Source organism: Acanthochromis polyacanthus, chromosome 1 (assembly GCF_021347895.1).
Source record: "Acanthochromis polyacanthus isolate Apoly-LR-REF ecotype Palm Island chromosome 1, KAUST_Apoly_ChrSc, whole genome shotgun sequence".
Classification (NCBI taxonomy): domain Eukaryota; kingdom Metazoa; phylum Chordata; class Actinopteri; family Pomacentridae; genus Acanthochromis; species Acanthochromis polyacanthus.
In genome coordinates this window covers 28,977,467-28,992,902 of record NC_067113.1, presented here as the reverse complement: position 1 = coordinate 28,992,902, position 15,436 = coordinate 28,977,467, and the positions used below count along the sequence as shown (strand labels likewise).

The 15,436-nt window shown below is 38.0% G+C and overlaps 2 protein-coding genes across 4 annotated transcripts in view; one reads left to right on the top strand and one right to left on the bottom strand.

Moving 5' to 3' along the window:
• Nucleotides 1–70: 70 nt before the first annotated feature.
• On the bottom strand, nt 71–14,637 carry lgals3a (lectin, galactoside binding soluble 3a). Of its 3 annotated transcripts, none has more exons than XM_051957363.1 (6): nt 14,614–14,637; nt 5,579–5,596; nt 4,745–5,461; nt 3,616–3,704; nt 3,160–3,316; nt 71–1,087 (listed from the first exon to the last, which is right to left on the bottom strand). In XM_051957363.1, the coding sequence occupies exons 2-6, from the start codon at nt 5,591–5,593 to the stop codon at nt 932–934; spliced, it is 1,134 nt and encodes a 377-aa protein (XP_051813323.1). In that variant the 5' UTR covers nt 5,594–5,596; nt 14,614–14,637; the 3' UTR covers nt 71–931. The 3 variants fall into 3 exon arrangements, with proteins under 3 accessions (XP_051813323.1, XP_022052803.2, XP_051813329.1); XM_022197111.2 differs by lacking the exon at nt 14,614–14,637 and adding an exon at nt 5,990–6,162; XM_051957369.1 differs by lacking the exons at nt 71–1,087; nt 3,160–3,316; nt 3,616–3,704; nt 14,614–14,637 and adding exons at nt 3,986–4,429; nt 5,990–6,172.
• The window catches only part of gmfb (glia maturation factor, beta), an 11,452-nt gene continuing 5,913 nt past the window's right edge, over nt 9,898–15,436 (top strand). The window contains exons 1-2 of the mRNA XM_051957459.1: nt 9,898–10,014; nt 13,873–13,969. Coding sequence (XP_051813419.1) covers nt 10,012–10,014; nt 13,873–13,969 — 100 coding nt within the window. The 5' untranslated portion in view covers nt 9,898–10,011. The remainder of the gene's footprint in view (nt 10,015–13,872; nt 13,970–15,436) is intronic.

Below are 15,436 nucleotides of genomic sequence, written 5' to 3'. Positions count from 1 at the left end.
AATTATCTCTAAAACCTTAATGTTTTGCCAAACAAAGGATGATATTTGAATAAAATAAAGAAAGAAAGCAAACAGGGAAACCAGTATTTATTGTGTGCAGGCAGGTAGCTCATGAAAAGTACAACATTCTGAATTAAAACAGCTTCTATCAGTCATTATTTGTTTGTTGCCCTTTTATTCATAATCTCAAAATACTGTACCACTGTTATCTTTGGCAACAACTCACAAACCCCAAATACTTCCACTTCATTTTGCCACATTTTTCTTCCACGCCTCTTTTTTTCCCCCGACTATCAGGTTTGACTTCAACATGAAATCATCATTCGGAAAACGTTGCGCGACCCTCCAGTCCGAGAGCTCAGGAGGAGAGTCGGTATATAAATATTTTTTTAAGAAACTTCACCATACTGTGCTTTGACAGGCCAGAGAGTCTCGGAGGGGGTCGACCAGCATCGAAATAAAAACGGTGAAAAGGAAGTTGGCTTTCAGCATCACACTCTCATGCATTACAAAGGCTTATCGTGGTCTGATAGAACGGACAGAATAATCAACATACATGTAAACAGAACAGCATTCTAGTGGAAAACAGAAGAAGAAATGTTTGGGACACTTTTTCCACTTAACCTACAATCTTTTCCTCAGGTATAAATTAGTTCATCCTTAAAATATCCATTTTACTTTACCTCATTCACTACTATGATGTCAAAATATACCAGATTGTGAGCGCTATGAATTGAGATGTCATCCAGTAAAAAAAAAAAGAAAAAAGGATTAAGTGTGCAGACCTGGGTTCATCTGCCATCTGTTTTGCGATAAATGTGCCATGTGGGCAACGATTGCACTTCGCTGACTTATAGTGCCGCTAAAACTCCATCAAAAGTATCTGACAGGATTTCAAACACAGCGGTAAAGTTTAACCTCCTGCACGGACTCAGATCATGCTCGGGGCGGCGCTGTAGAGGACGATGTCTCCTTGGATTCGCAGCAGAGTCACTTCCTCCAGCCCGCCGACTCTGTGCTCGTACTCCAGCAGGTGGTTGCCGTCCACGGCCACTTTGAACATGTCCTCCTCCACCAGGATCTTCAGCTGCAGGGACGACGACACGTAATAATTAGTCGACTGACAGAAAACCAATCAGCTGTTTCTACTTCTGATGACGATAAAGTCAAAAATACTGCACTTCCTGCTTCTCTTTGGTGATTTTCTTCATCCTTCACAGGTTGCAGTTTACATTTATGTTGTTTTGGGCCAAAGTTGTCATCAGGTAATTTTTTCCTCTCAGAGATTTGTGTGCAATTTTTGTCATAATGAGTGTATGATTTCTAAAGTTACGGCTAAATTGAGTTTTGTGAGATGACAGGGGCCTTTGATGAATTCCAATCAGTTCATCTTTGAGTTCACGTGAACGTTTGTGTCAAATTTCATGGCATTGCCTCAAGTTGCTCCTTAAAATTTACATGGGCCGAACATATGGACAACCTGAAACGTCTCTGATCTCGGCTTTGTGGAAGCATAAAAATACTTTGGTGATTAATTGCAGCCCTAATTGGAATATAATGATGTGAAGCTAATACAAGCTTCTCCCTGAGTGCCAATTTTGAGGTCTGGAGGACAAATACCATTTCCAGAGTGAATTAAGGAGCCAGAAATAAACTGTGTTTGTAGCTGATGTTCATGCATTCACAGGTTTTCCAAACCAGATACTGTCTCCAACTGGTTGCTGTATGATCCTACTAAGTGTAAGAGCTGCTAGTTAAACTGTAGAATGTGAGTAGCTGAAACAACAAGCCTGCAGAATAACTGAAAAATGATAAAATTAACATTTTCCTCCACATTTGGTCCTCTCATCCACACAGACATGCATCGTTTAAGGTCACTGAAAACTTTTTTCATTTTTTTTAAAATCCACTTTATGTACATTTTTGAGGACATGTACATGGTGGGTTTAGGAATGTTACATCTGAATTTGCAGTTTCAGTTCTTTGTTGCTTTGTGTAATGAGCCTTTACCTGAAACAGCAACAATGATGTCCACCGATATTTTCACGTTCTTTTATCCAGTTAAAGAAAGGCTAAATAAAAAAAAGATGTCTGCAGAGCAGTGGCAGATACAAGTACACACCTGAACTTTGTAAATCTCTGTTGTTTTTACTTGGTCAACAGCATCCAGTTAGTTTTAGATCCACAGAAACAATGTGTTCTCTGGCGTTTGATTTGTTGTTGATGTGGACAGCAGTGTTGAGCTTGTTAGAGAGTTTTGTAGTTGGCTTTGTATTTGGAAATACACAATAACAGACATGTCGCCAGATTATTTTTTTTTAAATAGAAAATATCCTTCTAGAGGAAAATCTTTGTTAGTGTGTACATGGCCTCATTCTTCTCTTATCAACAGGAATTACAAATATTTAAACATGAATGAGTACAATAAAGGTTAGAAAGAGAAATGCTGAACATATTCTCACCCTGCATGCTGAATTTATTTTACAAAGTTAATACTTTCAATGGCATGAAAACACAACATTTACATCTTGAACAAAGATTTGCATAAAGTCTAGTGCATGTGCATTGAAACATCTGTGTAAATAGTCAGATCACAGCATTTACCTTTGAGTAACTGTGTAGTATGAACATAAAATGCAAGCTCAAGTCATGTTTGGTACCTTGTGTGAAGCAGAGGGTTTGCATATTCAAAAACACACCTCCTCTTATCTCTTACATGGCTGACTGACCTGCTCCAACATCATCATCATTTCCTGAATTAAACTGGTCTCATCTTAAGGGCTCTGCGCAACCTCACAGATATTTTCATTTATTCTGGCTCATTAGAACTCCACAGTGGGTATTACATAAATCCCCAAAACCCTGCTGGTAATAAAGATGACAAAGGTGTAAAGTAGAATTCAGTAGAAGTGTTTTTAGTATTGTACAGCAAGATTTTCAGAGTATATACTAACCTTTAATGTTAATGTTACTCACCTGCTTGTCCTAAATTTTTGTTATTTATGTTGTTGTGTGTAAGCTGCTGAATACTTCAATTTCCCTTCTATCTATCTATCTGGACCTTTTGGCATGTCACCTAACTAATCTATCAAAAAAAGCAAAATTACAAAAATACACAACATCTTCAGTTTTCAGCAACACCGTTCGATAATATTTTACCTCAAAACGTTGTCCTTGAACAAATGGGAAGCCGCCTTCCCGCTCCTCTGGACCCCAGTAGCCTCCAAGGTTGGAGTTCCTGACAATTGTTTGCTCAGGAAATCGAGGGTTGAAGTGAAAGACGTCATCTGAACCTTTCATGAAGTCAACACTGAACCTGGAAGAAATAAAAGAAAGATAAGTTGCTGCTGCCGGAAAGTGAGCAGTCGACCTCTGGCCAATGAATAAAACATGGCTTGAACAGATAAAATAACTACAGTGAGGATTAATTTTGGAAGGGTATATTCATTCTTCAGGACGAACACCTCATGTCATTGCCAACAATAGCGTATTCTTAATAGATGTAAATGTTGCAGAGTTATTATGACATGTTTATCTGAGTTTTTAGTTTTCAGAACTGTTGAAAAAAGACATCCAGCACCACCTGTAGCAGCAGAGGTTTAATGTTGTTCCTACCTGTTTGCACCTGGAACGGGCTCCCCGACTATTGTGATTAAAAGTCGCGGCATAATTCCAGCATGAAGCGGGAGATCATATGGCACCATCTGCAAGAAATATTTACATTTTTAAATCGGGAAAAAATGCATTTATTGTGCTCTGTTCTGAAATGAAGTGAATTTCTCATTATGCCTTCACAGGAAAAATATACAAATGGAAATGGTGTTTACCGTTAATAATAATATCCCCGGGGGCTGAAGTACATTTGCATTTTATCACTAACAGTCTGAACTTGGTAATGGACAACACGGTGCGTCATGACAATTTTAGTTAAATATTAGACAAAACCTTGACCCTGCCCACATTCCGACTGCAACACCCCAATGACTCATTTTCTCCTTCTTTATTTCGCCACTGTTAAGCAAGTCATAGCAATTAACCACGGTAATGACAGAAAAAGCAGGTTTTGTACATTTTTCAAGCTATCAACTGTACAAATGTACTTCTAAACAAAATGACAAATAGATCTTTAGTAATAAACATGAACACAAGTGATAAGTCAGGTGTAAATGAAATCATCACTTAATTAGAGAATATAAAGGTGTCTTAATGCAGTAAACACGTGTGGAATACAAGCGTATATTTCATCATATTGCACTTCATTCAAAAGTTACATCCAGCAGATTGAACACATCTTTAATTGTATACTGTGTGTTGTATATGATCAGTCTTTGGCACTAGTCAAACCACATGGAGATTCTGGAAGTGATGTCCTTGTCCGACTGAAAAGTTGAGTTCATTGCTTTCAATAAAATGGTGGTTTATATCTGGGCTGAAAGACAAGACATACATTTTTGATAACTACTTTTGAATATTTATTGATTCTGCTTTCAATTTTGCACCACAGCAGAGCCCAAGATACAGAAAAAATAATAATCCAGACGCAGCCCTCAGAAACAATCAACCCTCTTGGTTTACATCCCAACAGTAGAGGCAGGAAACTAACTTCCTCTGTCCATCACCTTCATAAATTAAAAAAAATACCCCACAAATACAGCTGTTCCACTGTCCACAAGAGCAAAAAGACACCAGGAAAGAAATGCAGCAAGCAAGCAACACAGTATTTGTAAAGAGAGGTGGTACTCACCAGTGAGCCTCCTGGAGCAGCAGGTCCACCATATGGAGGCATGGGACATGGACCGGGACCAAAGTTGCCAGGGGCAGTGGGGAAGCCTCCACCTGCAGGTGGTCCCCATGACCCAGGGGGTACTGGGGGAAAGCCTCCAGCTGGGAATGCAGGGAAAGAGCCGGGGCCAGCTGGAGGGGGAAATGCCCCTGGACCACCAGGCCCATACATGCCATTGCCTCCTCCCGGCTGACCACCAGGGAAAGGCACATTTGGGTAAGGCCCAGGTGGAGCTCCAGGGCCCGAAGCAAATGGTCCGGTTGGGTAGGCAACAGGACCTCCAGGTAGCTGTCCAGGAGCACCTTCAGGTGGATACTGCCCAGGGAACTGCCCAGGGGCTCCAGGGCTAGAGGGGAACTGCCCCGGAGCTCCTGGTGCTGGTGGATATTGTCCAGGTATCCCAGGACCAGGTGGGAAACCACCTGGGGCTGAAGGAGGTGCTGGGTACTGCCCCGGTGCTCCAGGACCTGAGGGGAACGGGAACTGTCCCGGCGCCCCTGGGCCAGATGATCCGCCGGCGTAGTCACTCGGAGCAGAGGGCTGGGTGGGAGCTCCTGGGGCTGAACCAGGCCATCCTGGGTTTGTGGCAGGTGGGTAGTTGCTGGCAGCGGCAGACGGGTTAGTGTTGCCTATTTTCTTTGCCTGGCTTGGAGTGTCGTCTCCTAAGGCATCAGCCAGCTACAGAAAGAGAACAGAAGAGGAAAGTGACTCTCGAGCTACGACAAAGAATCTGATTAACTACCAGTAAAACAATCATCATGAAATTGTGAAAATTGAGCAATCCTTTGGACTCACCGAGAAATCTGACATGATCTAAAACGAAACAAAACAACTTTCATCAGTTTTGTTATGTAGTTATAACAACCGATTACACAAGCTGTCAAACACTGTGGGCTTGTCACACTGAGGCTCTGAGTAATAGCACAGTAAATGTTTCCATCCTCGCCTGGTGATACACAAAAACCATTCTGGCAGAGCAAAAGCAGCTCGACTTTACTAAAACAATACAACAACAACATATACAGACGTCACACTGACTTCAAACTGCGTATTGAGGAGGAAACAGTGTTTAAAAAAGCTAATTAACTGATGTTAGAGTTGGCTACCGACCTAGCTAACAGCAGCTAACTGTCACTTCGTTGCTCGCTAGTTTATTTTTTAGCTTCACGGGAGAAATAAGTGGTGAAAGCCGGGTTTTAATGCTACCTCGCCAGAAGGTGGACTCCTCTACGAACACAGTGGACGACAGTGATGATCTATGCAGCTGTGGGAGCCAGTTAGCAGCTAATTTAGCCGAGCAGCAGCAGAGAAGCTAAACGCCGATCTGCTGCTTAAACTACAACTCTGAAGAAGGAAGCTCGCACACGCTCCTCAGCGGTGACGTATGCTGAAGGGCGGGCGCGTTCCGGAGCGAAAACACACACACATGCGCGTTTGGATTTCTATCTCTGTGAGGACTCTGCGCATTCCTTTAACATCCAAATAAATTAACCCAACTGACTCTGTACTGAAACTGAAAAATCAGTTGTCAGACGTGTCAAGGGTGTGTCAAACTTGGAGGATATCACTGTCCAAAAAATAAAATAAAAAAATACGCTCACTCTCAAAGTGAGAAATTTAAATGAGTCCTCACAAAGACGGAATAAATACACACCAACTAACGCAATGAACCCAGTTATAAAAAATGATGATAAAAATACAAGACCATGTGGCCAGCTTTTTTTCCAAGTTACAAAATAAAGCCAGTAAAACACTACACCCAATATGTCTGTCTCAACTAAAACCATCATAATTCTTCTTCTTGTTAATAATAATATTTTTTAAAACAATAATGTTTAAGGTAAATGCATGGCACTTTTTAAAATGGCCTTTAATGTTATAACATTTTTATATCTCACTGTACTCACTGCATTAGTTGTATTAAATCACTTCTAGTATAATGACAATAATTGCATTACTCATTTGTTTAGATATGTCTATTAGGTATATAAAATAGCTTTTATTAAGTCTAAAAAATATTTTATCACATGTTTTTTTATTTTCATGATATATTTTGATATCTCACTACAATGTATTGCATTTTGGGAGCAGTAATAATAATAATAATAATAATAATAATAACATTCCAGAATCCAGCTACATTTGAGATTCTTGGCCCAGGAATCTTATAGCATTTTAGAATACATCAACATTCTAGAATGCATCAACATTCTAGAATACATCAACATTCTAGAATCTTATAGCATTTTAGAATCCATCAACATTCTCGAGTCCATCAACATTGTGGAATCCATCAACATTCTAGAATCCAACATTCTAGAATCTTACAGAAATGTAGAACCCAACAGCATTCTAGAATCTTACAGCATACCAGAATCCAACAACATTCTAGAATGCATCAACATTCTAGAATCTTACAGCATACTAGAATGCATCAACATTCTAGAATGCATCAACATTCTAGAATCTTACAGCATACTAGAATCCAACCACATTCTAGAATGCATCAACATTCTAGAATCTTACAGCATACTAGAATCCAACCACATTCTAGAATGCATCAACATTCTAGAATGCATCAACATTCTAGAATCTTACAGCATACTAGAATGCATCAACATTCTAGAATGCATCAACATTCTAGAATACGTCAACATTCTAGAATCTTATAGCATTCCAGAATCCATCAACATTCTAGAGTTCATCAACATTGTGGAATCCATCAACATTCTAGAATTCAACGTTCTAGAATCTTGCAGAAATGTAGAATCCAACAGCATTCTAGAATCTTACAGCATACTAGAATCCAACAACATTCTAGAATGCATCAACATTCTAGAATCTTACAGCATACTAGAATCCAACAACATTCTAGAATGCATCAACATTCTAGAATGCATCAACATTCTAGAATCTTATAGCATTCTAGAATCCATCAACATTCTAGAGTCCATCAACATTGTAGAATCCATCAACATTCTAGAATTCAACATTCTAGAATCTTGCAGAAATGTAGAATCCAACAGCATTCTAGAATCTTACAGCATACTAGAATCCAACAACATTCTAGAATGCATCAACATTCTAGAATCTTACAGCATACCAGAATCCAACAACATTCTAGAATGCATCAACATTCTAGAATACATCAACATTCTAGAATCTTATAGCATTTTAGAATCTTATAGCATTCTAGAATCCATCAACATTCTAGAATCCAACATTCTAGAATCTTACAGAAATGTAGAATCCACAGCATTCTAGAATCTTACAGCATACCCGAATCCAACAACATTCTAGAATGCATCAACATTCTAGAATCTTACAGCATACTAGAATCCAACAACATTCTAGAATGCATCGACATTCTAGAATCTTATAGCCTTCTAGAATCCAACAACATTCTAGAATGCATCAACATTCTAGAATCCAACAACATTCTAGAATGCATCAACATTCTAGAATCCAACAACATTCTAGAATCCATCAACATTCTACAACCTTAGCCTAGGATAATAAACCTAATAAAAAACCTGTTTTTATTTAGCAGCTTTTAAAAAGTTTAAAAAAGGGTAAATAATTTACTTTATTATTATTTGATTTTTAATAATCTATTTTAACTACATTTTTAAAACCTTGCTTTATTGTATTTTTAATGTATGTTGAGGAGGGTCAAATTAAGTTTTAGACCATGGGAGTAATAATACTACTACTATTAATGTCTGCAAAGTGACCGTGTCTTTCTATATAGGCTACATTAAGTGCCTGTGTAGCCATGAGCGGTTTGTCTCTTTCATTGTTTATTTGGCATCTATTTTAGGTTTCCGATGCTGCAAAGACACAATAAAGTCATAAAGACACACAAAGATTACATAAAGATGCAGGAGTCATCTTAAAGCTATTATTTTAGTTTATAATGTGCTTTAGTGACTCATATCACAAAATAAACCATCTATTAGTTTTCCAGTTTTGATTCTACAAAAAGGAGATGGCAATTAGACATTTTTTGTACAATTTTTGATACAAGAAATGGACACACGATAAGCTGAATGTGACCTATTTTCTGCTTGTACTGAGAGGTTCACTCTGTTCATATCACAGGCAACAAAAGAACTTTTGTTTTAAGGTCACCACCCCATATTCAGTGCTGAAAAGTATTCTAATGCTTTACTTTGAATAAATTGTCCCAAAAATGTGTCTTCATTGAAACTAAAGAGGAGAAAACCTCTTAACTACACATTTATGTGCTTATTTTACAGCACTTCAAATGCAGTTTTTCTCAAAATCATTTTTTTTCTGAAATTCTGAGGTAAAAATCTTCACTTTAGTAGAACTTAGACCAATTTTTTTAAAGTTTCACTACTATCTATTTTCTAAAAGTATAAATAGAGGGCTTTGTTCACTTATTATTCACATCCTTATTCACATATTATTCCTATAATTTAAAGCTTCATTTATTTAATGCTCAGATGTCCTGGAAATTAATGCAAATCTGGTAATTTTTAGATATTTAATGTCTTATTTTCATATCTAAACATATATTTTCTAAAAACCTGCAAGCCAAGAAGCCATTGTCTCCTCAATGTAAGTAATAAAACAAGGAAGTTTAATGGTAATATTGATAAGGTAAAATGCTCGTCCTATTTACCTGTAGTGTTGACACTTCAATGAAATCAGCTAAATGCAATTATGTTGTGTTGTATTGTATTATCTGTAGTGAAACTTTAATATCTGAACAGCATTTTACTGTTGTCAAGGAGATTTTAACTTTGCTAGTGGAACTGAATATACAGCAACGTGTCTGTTTTTAATAGAATTTATTTAGATTTTGGTCTAAAATCTTATTTTGGGAAAGCTAAATTAATGTGACTAAACGAAAATAATGAATAAAACGTGAATTTATATATTAAAATTATAATAAACTACTATTACTGTATAATAATTAAATAAGTATAACGCACTACAATAAAGTTTTCAAAGTGATAATCTAATCAGCTTTTTAAAATTCATACACAAAAGCTGACATTATTAAATATAAATAAAAGTGGTAATGGTGTGGCGTGATGGTGAGGAGAGATTTATGAGCAACTTTTGCAGGAGGGGGTTGCCGGTGTGGGATTGGTCAAAGCAGTCACAAGACGATGAAGTAAAAAAAAAAAAACATTGAAAGCGTCTCCACCATTGAGAACAGCAGCTGCAGCTTCACAGCCTTGTAACTCTACAACACAATGGTAAGTTGTTCTGCTTTATTCAGAGCAGCCTGTCGACATTTTCGTCTCTGCGTTTTGACCGAAAGCTCCAAACAAACGCGAAGTTTCGGACACTATTGAGGAAAAGTGAGGTCACAGATTGGCGAGCGTTAGCCTGCTAGCATAGCATTAGTTCCACCCTCTGTTCATTGTAGCAGAGGAAAGTTAGACAGTGGACAGGAGCGACTTCCTGTTAGGGATTTCAAAATAAAACCAGAGGGCGACGAAACCACGCAAAATGCAGCTCTATGATTTGTAAATCACTTCAATACTGTTAGACAAGACTTGCAAGTTATATCCATAGTTACACATTCAAGTAAAAGGAAAACAAGTAAATAATGAAATCTGCAGTAGTAACTTCTTTATAATTACACAAACACCTCTAACAGAAAGACAAATCTTACACAGAAGTCTATTAGAATTCATGTTGAGTAAAAATTAGATTTTCTATGGTAGATAATGCCGTTTTGCTGCAAATATCGGTAGTAACGTTCAGAGTCAAGTACAATGTGTCACTATTATAAGTGAAGCACTGTGATGTTTCTGTCAAGAAATCAAAGTCTCAAAAATGCTTTTCTAGTAGAGGCTACAGTAAACATAAAATCTATTTTGATTTTTTTGTTTTTTAGTGGGAAAGAAATGCAAAATGACTGTCCCATCAAAATTGCAACTAATATTGCAAAGTCAATATCTGTCTAAATAATTACAGTTTGATTTTGTTGTATTCATTTATTGTCAGATTATTTAGTCACATTCTACAATAATAGACATAAAATACATCTCAGCAGCAGCAGAATTTAAACACTAAGATAATAATCCACTAGTTATCCTTTTCACCACTTCCATATATTTTAGTGGTAAAGTTATTTGTTTACTAGATCAAATCGGAGAAATACCATGACGACTTATATCTTCAGTAGTGAACAATGGAACATGTGCTAATATGAAGTGGATGTAGTCTGAGAACTGTGATGGGTTGGTTATCAGACGGCTCTTTGCACATCCAGTAATGCACCAAAACTCAGCATTATCCCCTCAACTCTTTGACAAGTGATTATTATTATTATGCAAAAATGCTAAAAAAATGAAGTAGTTCAAGCGTTTGAAGTGTCAAGTCTGTGTCAGTCATTTTAAAATCACATTTAAAGCAATACAACAAAGGGCTTTCTATTCTATTCCATTTGATATTAAATAACAGCATTAAAGCCTGCATGACTAAATCAGGGAAAAAGCTAGATAGTTGTCCAAGGGCATTTTAAAAGGCAAAATTAGGACTTTGTAGTATTATAGAGAGAGAACACAATGATTACAATTGAACAAGCACTTACTGGCAGTGTTTTATCACTGTAAATTAAATATCTTGGGGTTTAGGACTGTTGATTAGACAAAAGTAAATACATTTTCTTTTGTTAATTAACAAAATCATTAATTGATTCATGGAGAAGATAACCAGCAATGCATTATTAAGATGGTTTGGTTGGTTAGTTTGGTTGGTTGTTTTGGAAATGCAGTCAAAGCTAATGTGAAATACTGCAGCTAAAGACAGGTTTGAAAGTAAAGGTTTTTATTTTGAAGCCTGAGCTGTAAGGCTTCTTGCAGCTGTGCGTTTGCAGCTTTGCACAGCGGCTCGCACTGATGTGTTTTAACATGTCTGGGTTTGGGGAGCTGCCTTAAAGCTAGCTAACCTCCTTATCATTTTATCAGCAATGCTTCCCTCTGGGTTTCACCTGCATGTCATGACAGCACAACTCTCCTCGCTGTCGATCAACACTCGGGCGGTGTTACTGTCTCACCTCCTGAACATTAGCTGCGTTATTAACTGGAGAGTTAACTGGCTCTCATTTCCTGACTGGATTAGCAGCCAAACTGGAGAGCTAGCTGTCAGTGGCTGGAGGAATTCAAACCAGAAGTAAACCTGTGGCCACCTCCGGCTTTTATTGTCTCGTGTGTTCCCTGTCCTTTCCCCTCGCATCCTGTTTTTCCAAGAGTCCCAGTCACAGACACTCGAGTCTCTTCTTAATCTGTAAAGATCTCTCCCTGAGCTCAGTGAAATCCTAACTCCCACCAGCCATCTGTTCAGGAAGGTGTAATTATAGATTTCAGAGAGTCTTCGGAGACTCTGAGAGAGTTTATGCCTTTATGATGGAGTTATGTAAGGCAGCGCATGGTTCAGAACAACAAAATCCTGCTCAAACTGGTGCTTTGTTGCCTTTCTGGATTAAAGGTTGTGGGTCAGATTGGACCCCTGCAGAAAGCAGCACAGTGGCTATTTGTTGAGCTGCATTTGTGATGCGTGCTTTCAGACAACAGGATCAAAAGGTCAGATTTATGGGGATTGAAGCGCACCACTCCACTGGATAAAATGATTCACAAAGGCACCAAATAACGGAGCAAAATAAAGGCTTTAGCATGGCAGAGAGCAAGAAAATACCTCATCTTTCCTATTGCTAATCAGCCTTGATTTCCTCAAGTATAAATAAAAAAACTATTTAAAACAGTCAGGCTTTGTGGAGGACTAAAAATAGCCACTAAATGTAGTGTTTACTTTTGTTCTGGCTTGTTATTTCAGGATACGTCCACATATATACTTAAAGCAAAACAATAAAATGAATGAAAACCACTCAAAGCTGCACTCTGTGACTCAGCAGCTGTCTTCCATACACATAATCCTTCTGCAAACATTCTTCAAATTAAAAATTAAACTTAACATATTCAGCAATGGATGAAGATGCAGACATATTTTACACTGATGTATTTTTTTAATTATTATATAGAAGAAAAATCAATCTATATGTCCACTGCTGGAGCTTTTTCTTGTTACTGATGAACATGTATTTTATTCAGTTAGTCCGTTCAGTCACAATAATGCTTATTTTTCTTGTGTTTTCAGTCTGCTATTTTTACTGCCGATTATTCTGTTGATTATTTTCTTGACTGATCATTGTTTGGTGCATAATATGTCAAAAAATGGTTAAGATAAATAAAAATGTCAATCTGTGTTTCCTGAAGCCCAAGATGTGTTTTGATTTGTCCACAGCACAAAGATATTTAGCTTACTGCCACAGAGGACTAAAGAAACTACAAGAAATTAGGTTTTAAGTAGGCTGGAATCAGAGAATTTTGACAAATATCAAAATAGTTATTGATTAATTTAATAGTAAACAACTGCAGCTGTGTAACTGCCATAAATACAGATCATAACAATAGAAGCACTAAGTTTGCTTTCGTTCAACATTATCAAGTTTCTGCACATTTTTGCATAAATCAGTGCAAAACCATAAGTGAATGAGACTTCACCACAGGCACTCCTGCTTATTTCTAATGTATTCTGGTTAATTTTCTTTACAGTGTTAGTTAAGCTCTATGAAATTATTAATTTTTTATTGCATTGTAACATGAAAGGGTTATGAAAATGTGTGGGTGAAGCAGGTGGAAGTGAAACTCTTCGACTCAGGACAGTGAGCAGACAGTTTTATGCTTTGCAGAACAAAGGCGTCATTATTAGCGGACGTGAAAGAGCGTGAGATTATAGGGATGTGGAAGACACTCTGATGCGGATGCTGTCAGTGTCCAAGGTAAAATAAAGAGAAGAAAACATCTGTTGCACAAAATATTACACATATATATATATTCTTTTGAAATTAATCTAATGCAGGCAAATAGTGTGATCTTCAAAGCAAAAGTCATAGTTTGGGTTTCTCAGCTTAATAAAAATTGTAAATAATATGTGCAGCTTAATTTGTGTACGGTGTCGCTTGTGTTGATAACATATGAACTTTCATTGTTTATAAATGTAATATTTGTTGATATTCTTGCATTTCTCGCCTTATTTTTTAACAGAGTGAATCACTGGTAGTCTGTGATGTGGATGAAGATCTGGTTAAAAAGCTGAAGGAGTTTCGTTTCCGGAAGGAGACCAACAATGCCGCCATCGTTAGTGAGTCCCTGACCTCATCTTCTTGCATGTTTATTGACAAATGTGTTCACTGAATATTTAATCTAAATATAAATAATGTTAGTAATTGGAATTGTTTGTTACCGTGTAAAACTCTGTGAGAAACTGAGTACCGTCTAAAGTTCAGCAGCCATTAGCACTGGTCACTGCTTCCTGCTGGAACAAAATGGAGGCAGAAACGCTGAATCACAGGAATGAACTCTTACATTTACCCACTTCTGGCTTCAGACATTTCCAGAAACAGATTTTAGTTTCCAGTCTGTGCGGCTCAGTTCACTTCGCTGACTTTCTGCCCGTCTGCTGACATTTAAAGCAGCATTTAATCAAACTCTCATTAAAACCCAGGGAATCCTAGACAAAGGGCTAGTTTGCACAACACATGATTAAAGTCTCACAAGTGTTTCTAGATGTTTCCAGTGACGACACTCAAAGGCAGGTTTAGAAGTCTAAAGTAAAGACGATGCCTGTTAATCATTTATATATGATTGTGCCTGTCTGCAACCTTATAGTGCAGTTGGTTCCCATTAAAGGAGTAGCTTGACATTTTGGGGAACATATATATACTGTTGAGCCATAACATCAAAACCACCTGGCTAATAATGTGTAGATCTAAAAACAGCTCTGACCTGTTAAGACACCAAGACTTCAGCAGCAGATCCTATAAATCCTGGAAGATTCATAGTGAGGCCTCTTTGGATCGGTTGTTCTTCCTCAGAAGCTTGATCCGATCGAGATTTGGAGAGCTAGGAGGCCAAGTCAACACCTTGAACTTGAACTTGCTCATGTTTCTCAAATCGTTCCTCAACAATGCTTGTGGTGTCTCTGGGAGTTTTATCCTGCTGAAAGAGGGGGTACATGGTTTGCAGTTAGGTTTAGGTTAGCTTCAGTCTGCTTCCTTTGACTCACTTCACTCCCATAGTGTGTCCTGCTACCTTCTCTTTCTCAGGTAAATGACACAAACGCACCCTCATGGACAAGATATAGCGATTCACCAGACCTGGCCACCGTCTTCCATTGCTCCACTGTTGGCGCTTTTAGCAGTGGACAGGAGTCAACATGGACACGTTGCGATGATTTGTGATGTTCTGACACCTCCCTATCATATCAGTATTGAGGTTTTTAGCAGAGCGTGCTCCAGCAGTCCTTCTGGGATTGAACTACATCTGCTTGTACATCTGTCACCCTGTTGTCAGTGTACTGGTAGTCCTTCCTTGGACCACTTCTGGTATCCACTGCGCATCAGAAACACCCCACAAGACTTGAAGTTGCCTCACCATCAGTTTAGTCCTTCTCAAAATCTCTCAGATCCTTCAACTGTCCATTTCTCCTGCTTCCAAAACTTCCACTTCAAAAACTGACTGTTCACTTGCTGCATTATATATCCCAACCTTTGACAAGTGCCGTGCAACGAGGCAATCAGTGGTATTCACTTCACCTGTCAGTGGGTTT

What these genes read in the sequence shown, in the direction of transcription:
- lgals3a (XM_051957363.1), bottom strand. An exon ending in CCCGTTCCAGGTGCAAACAG is followed by an intron (nt 3,317 to 3,615) that starts GTAGGAACAACA and finishes TATTTCTTCCAG; the next exon opens with GTTCAGTGTTGACTTCATGA. An exon ending in TTCAAGGACAACGTTTTGAG is followed by an intron (nt 1,088 to 3,159) that starts GTAAAATATTAT and finishes TCGTCCCTGCAG; the next exon opens with CTGAAGATCCTGGTGGAGGA.